General features: G+C 43.1%; 1 protein-coding gene across 1 annotated transcript in view; it reads right to left on the minus strand.

The window, feature by feature from the left end:
* Positions 1-376: 376 nt before the first annotated feature.
* Positions 377-15,091, minus strand: part of LY9 (lymphocyte antigen 9) — a 39,103-nt gene continuing 24,388 nt past the window's right edge. The window contains 7 exon segments of the mRNA XM_052637915.1: positions 377-445; positions 3,005-3,076; positions 3,450-3,730; positions 7,308-7,361; positions 8,342-8,446; positions 10,961-11,299; positions 11,794-12,069. Coding sequence (XP_052493875.1) covers positions 377-445; positions 3,005-3,076; positions 3,450-3,730; positions 7,308-7,361; positions 8,342-8,446; positions 10,961-11,299; positions 11,794-12,069 — 1,196 coding nt within the window.

Consider the following 15,091-nt stretch of genomic DNA (forward strand, 5'->3'; position numbering starts at 1 on the left):
GTCATGATTTCACTTAGATCTTTGTGTTCATAAGTGAGACTACCTGTTGGATTTATTTTAGCAGCTGTTTATAGGACCATGTGAAGATCCTGGTCCCCTTCGACGACGTGTCAAGCCTTGGCAGAATTTTGAGGCATGCATCTGAGCTGAGAGGTTGTACAGTATGAGCACAGAAGGAGACAAATGGAGCCCAGAGGCTGTCTGATTTGTTAATGGATGTGGGAATTCACGAGGTGTGAGAAAAAGAGGAGGCACAAATCCAGGCAATTCTGAGACAATGAAGGAAATTCTGAAGTTCTTCTGTCTGCAGGGGCCCAGGTCTTATTAGGTCTAGCAGCCTCTCCAACCTCACTGAGGGAGGTAGCTGCTTTTCTTTTCAGGGGACATTTTCATAGGTAGGTATTTCAGGAGACTTAAGGTCATTCTGTTGCAGTGGTGGCACAACCTGTGAGCCAAAAGACACATAAGGATTTGGTTAATAAAGCCTGGAAGGTACCAATTTTCTCAGCCTTGTGCTGGGAGGAAAGAGGAAGGTGAGGCAAGGCTATGATTGGTCCATCCTATAGAAATAAGGTCATATGGATTGGCCTAGGGATGGAGCAATCATTCAAGCTGATGATAATCATTTATGGAAAATCTCCTAATGGTAAGCGCTATGTGCCAAGCTCTCTGGAAGGGAGATTTAGGACAGTTTTGTGCAACAAGTTGAGGGGGTTCATAAATGACAATAAAAGGCCTTGCTCTCAAGAAGCTTCCGTTTAGGATCCCAATCTTCACCCTAGCGAGAGAAACATTTATAAAGATAATTCAAGTTTTAGAGGTTGAGTTCCATAGTAATAGTCCAAACCATTAGATCTTCATGTTCCAAGGGTTCTAGGAATCCCTTGTTTATGAGTGTTCAGGAAAGGCTCAAAAGAGCGGATGAGACATAAGCTGAGGCAGAGGGAAGGTCTGTTGTTCTTTAGTCACTAAGTCGTGTCCATTCTTTTGCCACCCCATGGGCTGTAGCCCGCCTGGCTCCTCTGTTCATGGGATTTTCCAGGCAAGAATATTGGGGTGGGTTGCCATTTTCTCCTCCAGGGAATCTTCCTGATCAAGGGATCATACCTGAGTCTCCTGTATTGTAGGTGAATTCTTTATCACTGAGCCACCTGGGAAGCCCAGAGAGGAGGTCAGGTACCAGCAACAGCTTGGGAATAGCACAGCCTTCTTTGAGATATCATGTAGGTACAAGTGTTAGAAAATAATAACTAAAGAAGGCTTGAGGATTTCCTGATCAAGTGGGAAATAGTGGCTTTAGGAAACCCAGAACTAGGATTCCTTAAAATTCTGAAGGTAAAGAATAAATTTGATCTGGAGGTTGGCTCAGGAAATGCATTGATTTTTCACTTATATTGTGGGTGAGGGTGCTTTTAGGGACCTTAAGTTCCTAGAGTGGTGTAGGAGTCATTCAGGACTGACCAGACAAAGGGGGTCTCATGACCTGTCTGAAACTCGGAGCAGGGACTGATGTTCATGACTTTAAGATTGACTAGTATTGATGTAAACACAAAGGGCCAGGCCCAAGCAGGTTTGGGAATGGTGAATAATACAGATTTGGTTTCAAGGCCAAAGATAAAGTTCTTAGCTGGTTAAGCATAAGGCCATGCTCTAGAAATCAGGACTTGAGGCAGAAGATGGTTGAATCAAACTATATAGTTGCACAAGTGTTTACCAAGCAAATTCTATCAGTCTTTTAAGGTCTAGTCCAAATTATTTTTTCCATGAAGTCGTTCCTGTCTACCTCTGTGTAGTGCTATCTACCATTTCCAATGTATGAAAAACCCTTGGAAACTGCATACATAATATGTAGTCATGTGGAGTATTTTTTCTCCCCATCCAAGTTACTAAATCACTCCAACTCTCCTATATTAAAGATAGATAATATAACAAGTCTTAAAAGTCAAGGCTAGTGCCTTAAACATATCGGAATCCCCAGAGCACTCAGCCCAGTTCTGGGCAAACAAAAGGTATTCAATAAATATCTACTGTTTGATTCATCAACTATGGAAAAGGAGCATAACTGAAAAACTTTGAGAGCTAAAAAATAAAATCTTATTTGAACATTTTACAGGGAGGGAATTCTGGGGGAGACTTTAAAGTGAAAGTATGAATGGGCCCAATATTTTCAGGAAAATGAAAGTGGAACAGCCAGCCAGATTCAGATCAAAGTTAATCGTTTAAGAGTTTTCTGGATTAATTAAAAACTCTGGTTTCCTAACCACTAGCTCTGTGTATTTAAGCAAACTTAGTTTCCTCAATCTCAGCTTCCCTGGCTATAAAACTTGCACAATAGCACACTTACAGAGGTTTTACAAGGATCAGATGAGACTATGTTTGTCAATGTTTTATAAACTATAAAAGTTCATATAAACTTATGATTAATGGGAATTTCTATGTTTAGTGCTCAGTCACTCAGTCGTGTCTGACTCTGTGCGACCCCAAGGACAGTACTCCCCCTCCCCCCTCCCCCCCCCCCCCCCCCCCCAGGCTTCTCTGTCCATGGGATTCTCCAGACAAGAATGCTGGAGTGGGTTGCCATTTCCTTCTCCATTTCTATGCTTAAGGGATCTTTTAACACTATAATGAGACCAATGTGCTCTAATTAATAGCACATTTTCCAAAAAATCTTGACATTATACTGTTGGTTATATTCCAATTGTTTTGGAAAGTTTCTATTTTGATGGATGAGAGATAGATTTAGAAACATATATGGACCATATAATGTTTGTGTTTACAGACTCATTTTCGTCAGTGTTAAGACCAAGCAATATAAGATATTATTAAATTAATTAGAAATGTTCAGCTTTTGGCTGCACAGATGTAAATCAGGAATAATTGTTTCTAAGGACCAAGGAGTGTGTTAGGGGGTGCACAGTGGGTGGAGCTTAAGTTCCTCTCTTTCAGTTAAAATGGTCTGGGTCTCACTTTATGGACCTCAGAATACAGAGGAAATTGTTCTCACCATCTGAGGTTTCTGTATAGAGCAGTAGAGTGTGGCTGAATCCTCTTTCTTCTGAGGAACTGGAGTCTTTCCCTGTAACAGATCAATGCCAGACTGTCCATAATCACCCAAAAAGAGTTTTCCAGAGGTTCGCCCTCAGTCCTTGAGGTGAAGGAACATCTCACCAGATTCTGATTTCACACAGAGAGTGGCACTGCCTTAGTGCAGTGGAGACAGCACCTCTGTTTTCCCAGCACCTCCCTTATTTATGGCAGAAGATTGGGAGCTGAGGGATGGGTTCCTTTGCTTTGAGGGTCCCTGAGGTTGGTAAACATGGATAGAATCACAATTCTCTACCCATGCATGACTGTGCCTGTCCCCCAGTTTGGAGGGATTAGCCTTCCAGAATATCGGATGGTCCTCGAAGGGAAGGGTGAGGAAACGTGTACTGATCAAAAGAGCTCACCTGCAAATTAAGGAATACGTGCGTGTACACTGTTTCCCCTTCAACGACAAGCGCTGGTGCCATGTCATCTGGAGTGACGAGATCATACTCTGCTTGGCCCTCAGAGTCCAAGTCAAGTCCAGCTTCTTCCTTAGTGACCGAGTCACACATCCGGTCTCTTCCATTGACGGGCTGGTGCATCCCTGTCCTCTCCTCATCCTCCTCAGTCGTCCCATTGCTGTCAGAGCTGCTGTCAGAGGCATGCCTGGCAGTCCTAGGGAGAGTGTCCAGCTTCTCATACCCTTGGGAAAAAATGGAGTACGGTGTGTGACCAGCAGTGGGCTCTGGAACACATTGTTCAGGGTTGGTAAAGGATGTACCAGCAGCCCCCTCTCTCTTGCTTTGTGTAAGGATTCAGGCTGCTTTGACTCCTACCCCAGATGAGGCCTAGAAAGCTGGAGGAGAAGGAAGGTGTTTTCCTGTCTTCCCTCATGGGGCTCCATTCCCCTTCCCCTCCCCCTTCCTCCTCTCTTTCAAGCACTCACTTATTCATTCATTTGATAAACATTCATCGAGTGTGACATGTGATGGGCTTAGCATCTCTCAGTGAGCAAAACTGGCCTTGTTGAATAAAGTAAACTAGGTATTCTGGGGAAACAGAAATGTGAATTAGACCTGGTGTTGAAGGAGTATACTGTCTAGCTGGGAGTCAGATACATACATAAATCAAATTATGTCAGGCCAGCTCTGACAATGTCACAGGAAATCTAGGAGGAAAGTGCATGAGTGAGAGGACATAGCCTCCAGTTCAGAAGCAGAGAAGAGCTTATGAAAGGATGGAATTAAGGTGGGCCTTCACACTGGGACTTCGATGAGTGAAAGTGGATTCTTGGCTGAGAGAACAGCATGATTAAAGGCAGGTATGAAACTTGAGGCACCCTCTCTTTTGGGAAAGGTTGATATTTAAAATATTTAGCAACCACCTGGTTTGGGCATAGGACAATCAGAATGGGTGGCTGCTTTAAACAACTGGGTGGACCTCTACTGCCTTTGGGGCATATCAATCAGCCCATTTGATCTACATGTAGAATAATAATGGCTTACGCTTTTTTAGGTGCCAAATGTGGTGTCAGGCACTGTTCTAAAAACAATGCTTGTCATGAATAAATTCATTCAACTTGCATAAAACCCCATTAAGCATAGATAATAACTGTCCTTATTTATGTTTCACAGGTTAAGAAATGGAGCACATTAAGGTTGAATATTTGCCCAAGTTTAAGTGGGAGAGCCAGGATTTGAATGCAAGTAGTCTGCTCCCTGATGTTCTTACCTGATACTCAGTACTGCCCCCTATGACTTTTACGTAGGAAAAAAGTAGACTAAAGGTGACCTGGCCCAGTATTAAGTGATAATGGTACTTATCTACCTGGGAAGCCAGGTAGTGCTAGTGGTAAAGAACGTGTCTGCCAATGCAGGAGACACAAGACATGCAGGTTCGATCCCTGGGTCAGGAAGATCCCCTGGAGAAGGAAATGTCAAGCCAGTCCAGTATTCTTGCCTGGAGAATCCCATGGACAGAGGAAGCCTGGTGGGCTTCTGTTTCCATGGGATCACAAAGAGTCAGACATGTCTGAGCCTCCCTGCTGCGACACACGGAGTTATCTCCTATTGAGTGTATACTGTGGACTCCCTGTTGTCCCTTGCAGTCCTCACAGCAATGCTGAGAGGTTGGTGCCCTCATTTTGCAAAGTAAGGAAACTAAGGTTTAGAGACTGAAATGCCCAAGATCACTACAAAGGAGGAGAGCTAAGATTGAAACACAGCATTATCTGACCTCAGATCTTATACACCTGGGAGTTCCCTAGTGGTCCAGTGGTTAAGAATCTGTCCTCCAACTGGGGGATGCAGGTTGGATCCCTGGTTGGGAAACTAAGATCCCACAGGCCGCAGGGCAACTAAGCCTGTGCACTGCAACTCCTGAGCCCATGCTCCTCAACTAGAGAGCCTGCATACCACAAACCACAGAGCCCACATGTTCTGGAGCCTGCGCCACAGCTAGAGAGCAGCCTGTGTGCCACAGCGAAGATCCAGCATCTGCAACTAAGACTGAACGCAGCCAAAAGTAAATACATAAATAAATATTAAAGAATTTACACACATGACCACTATGTTATCTTGCCTTTTGAGTAACAGACAAAGACCACAAGGAGCCGTTGATGTTTATAGAATAGTCATAATTGGGCTTTGCAAAGTGGGATCAGAAGGACTAAAAAGGAGAAAATCTGGAGAGGGAATGGCTAGTTAGGAAACTATTACAGTATTTTAGAGAGGAAGTTACAAGGAACGGGAATGTCTGTTAATAAAGACTTATTAAGGTATATCCGTAGAATGGAATAAATGAGAGTCAGTCTTAATCTACAACTAATTTAAAAAAGCAGACTCAGAAAAATGTAATAGATTACTCTCGCATATGTGATCAAAGGAAAAATGTATAGCTTGTAAATGCATGAAAATGCTCTCAAAGGATGTAAACATACACATATCTTAACAATGGAGGTCTCTTCAGGGAAATACCTGGGCATTGGGATTTGGAAGGAGGGGATTATTTTTAATTTATACTATGTGAATATTTGACCTTTCAATGAAAAAAAAAAAAAAAGAACCTATTCAATAAAACAAAAAATTGGTGACAACATGAACTCAGGCAGTGGCAGTCTTTAGAGAAAAGGAAGCTGAAGAGATAGTGGAGAAATGAAAGAAGCAGGACTTAGGCACTGGGGAGAGGTGCTGAGGGAGGCAGGAGGGCCACGGATGACAGTGGCATCCCCAGTACTTTTTCACTCTTCCTCTTGTGCCCAGAATGCCAAGGAAGGGGACTTCAGGCTAGCGGAGACCAGGGTCTGTCCTGCCATCTCTAAGGAGGAAGCTGGGGAATCTCCAAAAGTCCAGGTTTATTTCCATTTCTTGTCCCTTTTTTCTTGGTTACACTTTCCTATCAGAAAAGGCTACGAATAGACACTGAGTCCCTAGCTCCCCGCAGCAGGCCCTCTTCCTATTCTACCTCCTTGGGGCATCCCCTCCATGAGAGGTGACGCAGGATTTTTTTAAAAGAAGGGTTTGACTGAGTGGTCAGGGTTTGGGGATTCCTTAGAACTCCAGACCTCCAGAGTTCAAGGTGGCAATTTAGAGCACTGAGATTCCAGAGTGGGAGGGTAGGGTGCAGGCATCTCAGCTCTCCATCCCAAAGCTCAGCAGAACAGCTCCACTTTTACATGCATTGTACTTTTGGGGTGTTGCATAATATTTTGTTTGAAGAAAGCATTCCTTAGCTTTTTCAAAAATCCAAAAACCACTGCTTCAGTAATACTCTTGGGTAATAGGTAACTAGAAAGTCTTATGAATTTTAATTTCAATGAAGTGTGAATTTTGCTTCTGTCACAGATTTACTATTGCATCTGGTCTTTGTATCTCCATTCTTGGAGTGGAGCCAATAACTTCATCCTCATCATGGGGCACACTGCAGTAATGACAGTCAATGCCTGAGGAATCCTAGAGATCACAGAGGACAGACTACTTCTCCTAGCTCTGGTTACCATCTTTCAGGAGTCCAGCCTCCTTGTGTCTTTTGTTCCCCAAATCACCTTCCTTTAACACGTTGCTTCTCAAATTTTAACAGTCTTGTGACTCACCTACAGATCTTGTTAAAATACAGATTCATGTTCAGTATTATGGGGTGGTGCACAAGATTTGCATTTCTAACAAGCTCCTGGGGATACTCACGTTGCTGGTCACACATGCAGATCACACTCTGAGTAGCCATGCTCTGGAGCTTCTGTGTGGCCTGGGACCCCACAGCCTGTGTCATTGGTGACACATTACTTGGTGTGTCAACTGATGTCTCAGCTTGACTGGAACTGAAAGCTGGGGCTGAACCTGGGAAACCAAGTTACAGAAGAAGTGTCAATAGGGCTGTGAGAGGAGAGAGTCTCTGATTTTGTGAGAGTCAGAGGAGAGGGAGAGAGACTTCTGAAAATGTAGACAGGGGAAAAGCTTTTGGGAGGAGGGTGAACCCTGATGTGAGTACAAGCCCACAGGAAGGGATGGCCAGAGTCTAGGGTCATTTTCAGCTGAGGAGAATGCTCTGCAGCCTCCTGCCATCTCTCTGGAAGGGAGAGCTATAATCCTTCTGTGGTAGCCACTTATCAGTTTGGTTTGCTGACTCACAGTAATTCTTCCAGGGACCCTGTGTTCTAACCAATCTGTTCTTCCTGGAAACTACTCCATCTCTCTTCAATATTCCAGAAAGAGCTGCCAATCACAAAAGTTCCTCCTATTGCCCACAGTGATTAGTCCAAGCAATAGTCACATGACTTAAGTGGAGCCAATCAGGTTTCTAAGGTTCTGCAAACTGGAGTTGGTGGGGAAACATCTTTCTCCCCCTCCTGGTGTCTGAACTACTAGTACATGTGTGTCTGGAGCTGCTAGCTGCTCTGTTTTGGTATATTTTACCCACCCTGCCCTTCAGTTCGCTGAGGAAAGAGAGCTAAGCTGGCTCAAAGGGAAAGATAGGGATGAAAGATGGAGTGCTCTAGTGACTTTTGAGTTTCTGGTGATGTTTGTCTCTAGGCCAGCTCTTCCTTTCCTTCCCCAAAGATTGACCATATGAGCCCACAGATAACAACTCACTCCCCTTACACTTCTCCTCACCCCTTTTTGTCTAAGCTAGTTTGAGTTGGGTTCCAATTATTTGCAACTAAAGAGTCCCCACTGACATCCCTCCCTGATCACTCTGAGAAGAAATGAGGTCTTGAGAGAGAAGGGGTAGGAGGGGATTATAAGAGGACAAGAACATCTCCAAAGGTTCCAAGGAAATGGCCTGGTGCTGGCAGATGTCCCTGATCTCAGAAACTTACATCGTCTTTGTTGCTTCCAAAAGCACCAGCCAGAGATCCCAAAGCCCAAAAGGATGAAAAGAGCACCAGGGAGAGCCCGATCCCAAACTGTGCTTCTCTCAGGTCCTGTGAAGAGGAAACGGGGGGTATTAGAATAAGTAATAACAAGAGAGTTAGGGCAAACTGCGGACAGAACAGAATGGGCATCCTACCTGCCTCTTACAATCCCACACTGTTGCAGAAGATATTCCTTTTCATTCATTCATTCTACAGCTGTGTATTGAGCAGTCATCCTCTAAGAAAGAAATTATAGCAGTAAGGCAGGTGCCATCCCTGATGGAGAGGTTTATTTGGCCAGCGTCACAGAGAACCGGAGCTGGGACTTGAATGCAGGCTGCCAGACTCTAAAACACCCTTATCCATCACACCACTGCCCTTCTCTAAAAATGGCATAAGGAGAGTTCTAGGTAGGTAGTTCTAGGTCCAGATTACTATTGATCAGGGCTCTAAACCCATTTGCCAGTCACAGCCTGACTCAGCATTTTCACACCCTGACTCAGCATTTTCACACCCTGGGTGACCTTCCTTTTTTTTTCCCCTCTACCTCTCCCTAGGGAAGAGCAGAGCACAGAAGGTTGAATCTCAATTCTGCTTTTGCTGCGTGATCTTGGTTAGTATGACTGAGGAATTAAACTATTTAATTTCAATTAATTAAAATTTAAATTTAAAAATAGTTACTCAATTCCTAATTGAAAAACTGTTAAGTATATTTGGAACAAGTTGGATATAAATATATTTTTTCAATGTCAAATTTTATTAAATTTGAATACAGATCAAGTACTTCCCATGAGAATTTAGCATCTTCATTGAGATGTGCCATAAGGGTAAAGTACATCCTGGATTTCAAAAGCTTCATACAAACTGAAATGCAAATTATGTCATGAATTAATTCTTTGTATTGATTACATGTTGAAGGATGATATTTTGGATATGTTGGGTAAAATAAAATATATGATTAAAATTAATTTTACCTTTTCCATATGACTTAGAAGTTTGAATTACCCATATGACTTCTGTTATATTTCTATTGGCATGTGCTGCTCTAAAGACTCTCACTCTGCTTGCTGCACTTCATACAGAACCACTCGGAAGGAAAACTCTTGGGTCCAAGGGCCCAAGGCTCTGAGGTCTGGCTGAACAGAGATGGGGAGCAACCTGGACAGAGGTCCCTAGAAAGAAACTGCTGGGAGCTGTTGCTGACAGGGTTGCTGGCTGTGCAGGTGAAGTTGGGGTGTTTTTCTCCACTTCTCCAGGAGATGCTGAGGTGAGCTCCCCCTTGGGAAATGACAGCTCCTTTAGGCAGAGGGGTCCATCCATATGTTACATTGTGTCCGCTGTCCTCCACTGAGCATGTCAGGCTGACTTTGCAGATGCCATCCTTTGTGAGCCCGAGGCTCCTTGTGACTTTTGGCTTCTTCAGCCTCTCTGTGTGAGGAGAAAGGCAGACCAGAAGTGGAGTGAGGCCCGCCCACTGGGCAGGGACCATTCAAAACATATTCATGAAGTCGTGTGTTGACACTGCCTTAGGGCTGGGAAGGTTCATCTGGCCTTTCCTTTGGTTGCTATGAAATCTCAGCTTACCACCTGATGCTCAGATATGTGAAATAGAGGAGTTAATGAAAGGTGAAAAAACATACTGCATCATTCTATATTGTATATCGTGAAGAACAAGCAAAGCAATCAGTGCAGATAAGCACAATGCTTCCACCTGCCCTGAGACCCTCCAAGGCTTACATTCTGAGGTCCCATCATCTAATTTGTTTCCTTACACAAGAAAAGGAACACGGAAAGGAGAGCAGAGCACTGTCGCAGAGTAAGTACTTAATAAATACTAGCAATTTTAAAAGCAACATATGGCTGGCACCCTTTGTTCCCAGTTTCTTGTTCCATTTACTTGGTTTTCTTCCTGGTTCTTTGATATTTGAGTCACAGTATGCAACAATAGATGTGAACTAGCTGACTTACATATTTTAACAGGATCATGGATTGTGACTCCTTTCCCAAGTACTGAGACACCAACACGGCCAGGCAGAAAATAGGTCGACCATGTCTGAATGGCACAGATGAAGGAGCTGGCAAATATAAATTATACAGAGTGTCCAGCAAGCTCCAGTGAAGCCCAAGGTGGAGGAGGGATACTGTGAGTTCTGTACCTCACACTTAGGGAAGGTGAGTACCCTTCCAAGCTCTTGAAGCTCACAGGATATTAAAGACTTTGTCCACAGTCTTCTATGATTTTATCCCAGCCAGCTTTGCCTTTATACAAAATTGCAATGTTCTATAAAAATGCATGTTGGAGAGTTCCTGGTCCTACCCAATGATCAATGCAGGAGGACAGGGCAAGTACCGAAAGTTGCTTGGTTGAGGCTTAACTGGAAACCTAGAAGAAGGGGGTTCTGAGCAGGGAGATTTTGCCCATCTGCTGGTTGTATTGTCCTCCTGTGAACTGACTGGTGTGAACTGAGTAGTTGTCCTAGTGGTCTGAGGCATTTTGTAGGAGGAGGGAGGTGGGATAGGAAGCAAAGAGAGAGATCTTTCAGGAAAGGAATCTAATGATGGGTGCTCAACTCAGAAACTCACGGTAAATGTGCAGATTGATGTGCTTCACACTGGCAACTGTGGCATTTGAGCACACACAGGCATGGTAGACGCCAGTGTGCTCCATCTTCAGCTGGACAATCTTTAGAGATTAGTCTTGGCTTGAGACCCACACTGTGTTCTGATCCGGATCCTTGAACTCAATGAGCTGATTGGCTGTTGCTTCTTCTCTCCACTCTTTGCTGATAATAGATGTGTTAAACATCCAGACAACATTGTCTATGTGCTGACTGTCCAGGAGTGCCAGGGATAGGGTGATTGGCTCCCCCAGGACCCCCAGCACCATCTCCCCCATTGGTCCTGCTTGGGAGGCTCCTAGATCTGTAGTCAGAGATGAGATATTGCAATTTCAGCCACTGGTCCTGACCCTTTGACCCTCAGCCTGCCTGAAGGGACTGAAGTCCCAGAGACCCTCCTGCCCAGGATCCCTTCCCTGCTTTTCTGATGAAGCATACCTGCTGCTTTCACATGTCATGCCAAGTAAGCACCTGGCTCTGCCTAGTGCATACCTAGGCCTCTCCTGCCTCTCTGCCCTTTTGAGGACACCCTAGGAGACACCCCTATCCGAGCAAAGAGCAATCTAGATTTCTGCATCCATACTTTCTTTCCCTCTCTCTGCAGACTCTTAGGGTTTTGCAGTGCGCTGGGAGTGCCTAAGTCCCCTGTCAGTCTCTCTTAGCCTCTTGAGGGTAAAAAAAAAGGAATCTGCAAGTCTATTCTCTTACCACACTACTTCATCTGTGTCCTGCCAGAATCCTGGGGTTTAGACTCTATAGCTGCTTAGACTATTTCTGTGCCTTAGTGGAGCCAGTTACCTATACAGAACTGAGAGACATGGACAGGGTGGGAGCTGCTCTGGCTGACCGGGTTCTTGGCTGTGCAGGTGTATGGTAGGTCTGCATCACAGGGCAACCAGGAAATGGTGAGAGTAGGGTGCCCCCAGGATTCAGAAGCATGAGGGTCCCTCGAAGTCCATTTGTACTGAATATCTCCACCTGCCCTCTCCACAGAGCATACCAGGGTGATGGTACAGGAGGCATTCTCAGACACGTTCACAGACTGTATGGTGACTTGGGGCTCCTGCAGCTGTTCTGCAAGGACAATGGCAATGAAAATACTCTGACTGCTTCCCCAGTAGGAAAGGGCTAAGGAAAAAAGAAGGGGATGGTAGAAGAGCAGAGGGCGGAAGGGAGAGGCCAGCATTGTCTATTCCTGTGGGAAGTTTTTCTTTCTTTTTTACTTAGTTTCCCACAAAGGTTGAGTGCCTTTCCTCTGTGCTTTCCTAGTACCCTCTACAGGTGTTATCACTGTGACTCTACATGACAATAGTCTGAATACTCTCTCCCCCCAACCAGTCTGTGAATTCCTTAAAGACAGAGCCAGTATCCATACCTGAACATCCGGCATCTGCTTGACCCATAAAAGGCACTCATGAATCTTTGGTAATTATTAATAAATGAATGTATTGAGCTAGCCTCAGACTCTAGGGAGTTGGAAGCTCTACCTATATAATTTGAGTTGCCCTTGCCTTTTGGTCTAAATTTGGAATCCATTTTGCTTTCAGACTTTCTTCCTGGTCCTCTCCTTCCGTTTTGTTCACCTCCTCTGTTCACAGGGTGTGTGTGCATAAGTTCACTTTCTTTTTTTTTGGAATAGGCAATATATAAAATTGAAATTGCAAAGATACAAAAGGTATACATACACACACAAAGAAACAAGCTCTTTCGCCCCTAGCCACCTAATTTTTCCCCTTAAGAATTATTGTTCCTGGAGGGAATTAGTGTTATGAATTTCTTGTTGATCTTTTCAGAGATATTCTAGTTATAGACACATGTATGATAGCATATTATACATAGTCCTGAAGCTTTAAAAATTTTTAATAATATATTTTAGAAATTGTTGTATATTAGTAAATATTAAGTTGGTTATTTCTGTTTCTCTTAACTGCATGGAATTCCATTTCCTTAATATACACAGAGCTCCCTACAAATCAGTAAAGAAGGTCAAACAATATGATAGAAAAATTAAGTGATAGGCTTAATTTTGTCCTCCCCTCAAATGCATATGTTGAAGTCTTAAACCCCCAGTACCTCAGAGTGTGATTGAATATAGTACTGTATTTGGAAACAAAGGTAATTAATTTAAAATCAGGTCATTAGGATGGTCCCTAGTCCAACATGACTGATGTCCTAAAAAAAAAGTTGCAGGATATAAAATTAACACACAGAAATCCCTTGCATTCCTATACACTAACAATGAGAAAACAAAAAGAGAAACTAAGGAAACAATTCCATTCACTATTGCAATGAAACGAATAGAATACTTAGGAATATATCTACCTAAAGAAACAAAAGACCTATATATAGAAAACTATAAAACACTGATGAAAGAAGTCAAAGAGGACACAAAGAGATGGAGAAATATACCATGTTCATGGATCACAAAAATCAATATAGTGAAAATGAGTATACTACCCAAAGCAATCTATAGGTTTAATGCAGTCCCTATCAAGCTACCAATGGTATTTTTCAGAGAACTAGAACAAATAATTTCACAATTTGTGTGGAAATACAAAAAACCTCAAATAGCTAAAGCAATCTTGAGAAAGAAGAATGGAACTGGAGGAAACAACCTGCATGACTTCAGGCTCTACTACAAAGCCACAGTCATCAAGACAGTATGGTACTGGCACAAAGACAGAAATATAGATCAATGGAACAAAATAGAAAGCCCAGAGATAAATCCACACACCTATGGACACCTTATCTTCGACAAAAGAGGCAAGAATATACAATGGGGAGAAGACAAACTCTTTAAGAAGTGGTGCTGGGAAAACTGATCAACCACTTGTAAAAGAATGAAACTAGATCACTTTCTAACACCATACACAAAAATAAACTCAAAATGGATTAAAGATCTAAATGTAAGACCAGAAACTATAAAACCCCTAGAGGAAAACATAGGCAAAACATTCTCTGACATAAATCACAGCAGGATCCTCTATGACCCACCTCCCAGAATAATGGAAGTAAAAGCAAAAATAAACAAATGGGACCTAATTAAAATTAAAAGCTTTTGTAAAACGAAGGAAACTATAAGCAAGGTCTAAAGACAGCCTTCAGAATGGGAGAAAATAATAGCAAACAAAGTAACTGACAAAGAATTAATCTCAAAAATATACAAACAACTCCTGCAGCTCAACTCCAGAAAAATAAATGACCCAATCAAAAAATGGGCCAAAGACTTAAACAGAGATTTCTCCAAAGAAGACATACAGATGGCTAACAAACACATGAAAAGATGCTCAACATCACTCATTATCAGAGAAATGCAAATCTAAACCACAATGAGGTACCATCTCACACCTGTCAGAATGGCTGCTATCAAAAAGTCTACAAAACAATAAATGCTGGAGAGGGTGTGGAGAAAAGGGAACCCTCTTACACTGTTGGTGGGAATGCAAACTAATATAGCCACTATGGAGAACAGTGTGGAGATTCCTTAAAAAAATTGGAAATAGAACTGCCATATGACCCATTGATCCGACTACTGGGCATACACACCAAGGAAACCATAATTGGAAGAGACCCATGTACCCCAGTGTTCGTCGCAGCACTGTTTACAATAGCCAGGACATGGAAGCAACCTAGATGTCCATCAGCAGACGAATGGATAAGAAAGCTGTGGTACATATACACAATGGAATATTACCAAGGTATTAAAAAGAATGCGTTTGAATCAGTTCTAATGAGGTGGATGAAACTGGAGCCTATTATACAGAGTGAAGTAAGTCAGAAAGAAAAACACCAATACAGTATACTAACACATATATATGGAATTTAGAAAGATGGTAATGATGACCCTATAAGCAAGACAGCAAAAGAGACACAGATGTAAAGAACAGTCTTTTGGACTCTGTGGGAGAAGGTGAGGATGGGATGATTTAAGAGGGTAGCATTGAAATGTGTATATTATCATATGTGAAGTAGACCACTGGTCCAGGTTCGATGCATGAGACAGGGTGCTCAGGGCCAGTGCACTGGGATGACTCAGAGGGATGGGATGGGGAGGGAGGTGGGAGGAGGGTTCTGGATGGGGAGCACATGTGGGCCT

Source organism: Budorcas taxicolor, chromosome 3, assembly GCF_023091745.1.
Source record: "Budorcas taxicolor isolate Tak-1 chromosome 3, Takin1.1, whole genome shotgun sequence".
Taxonomy (NCBI): Eukaryota; Metazoa; Chordata; class Mammalia; order Artiodactyla; family Bovidae; genus Budorcas; species Budorcas taxicolor.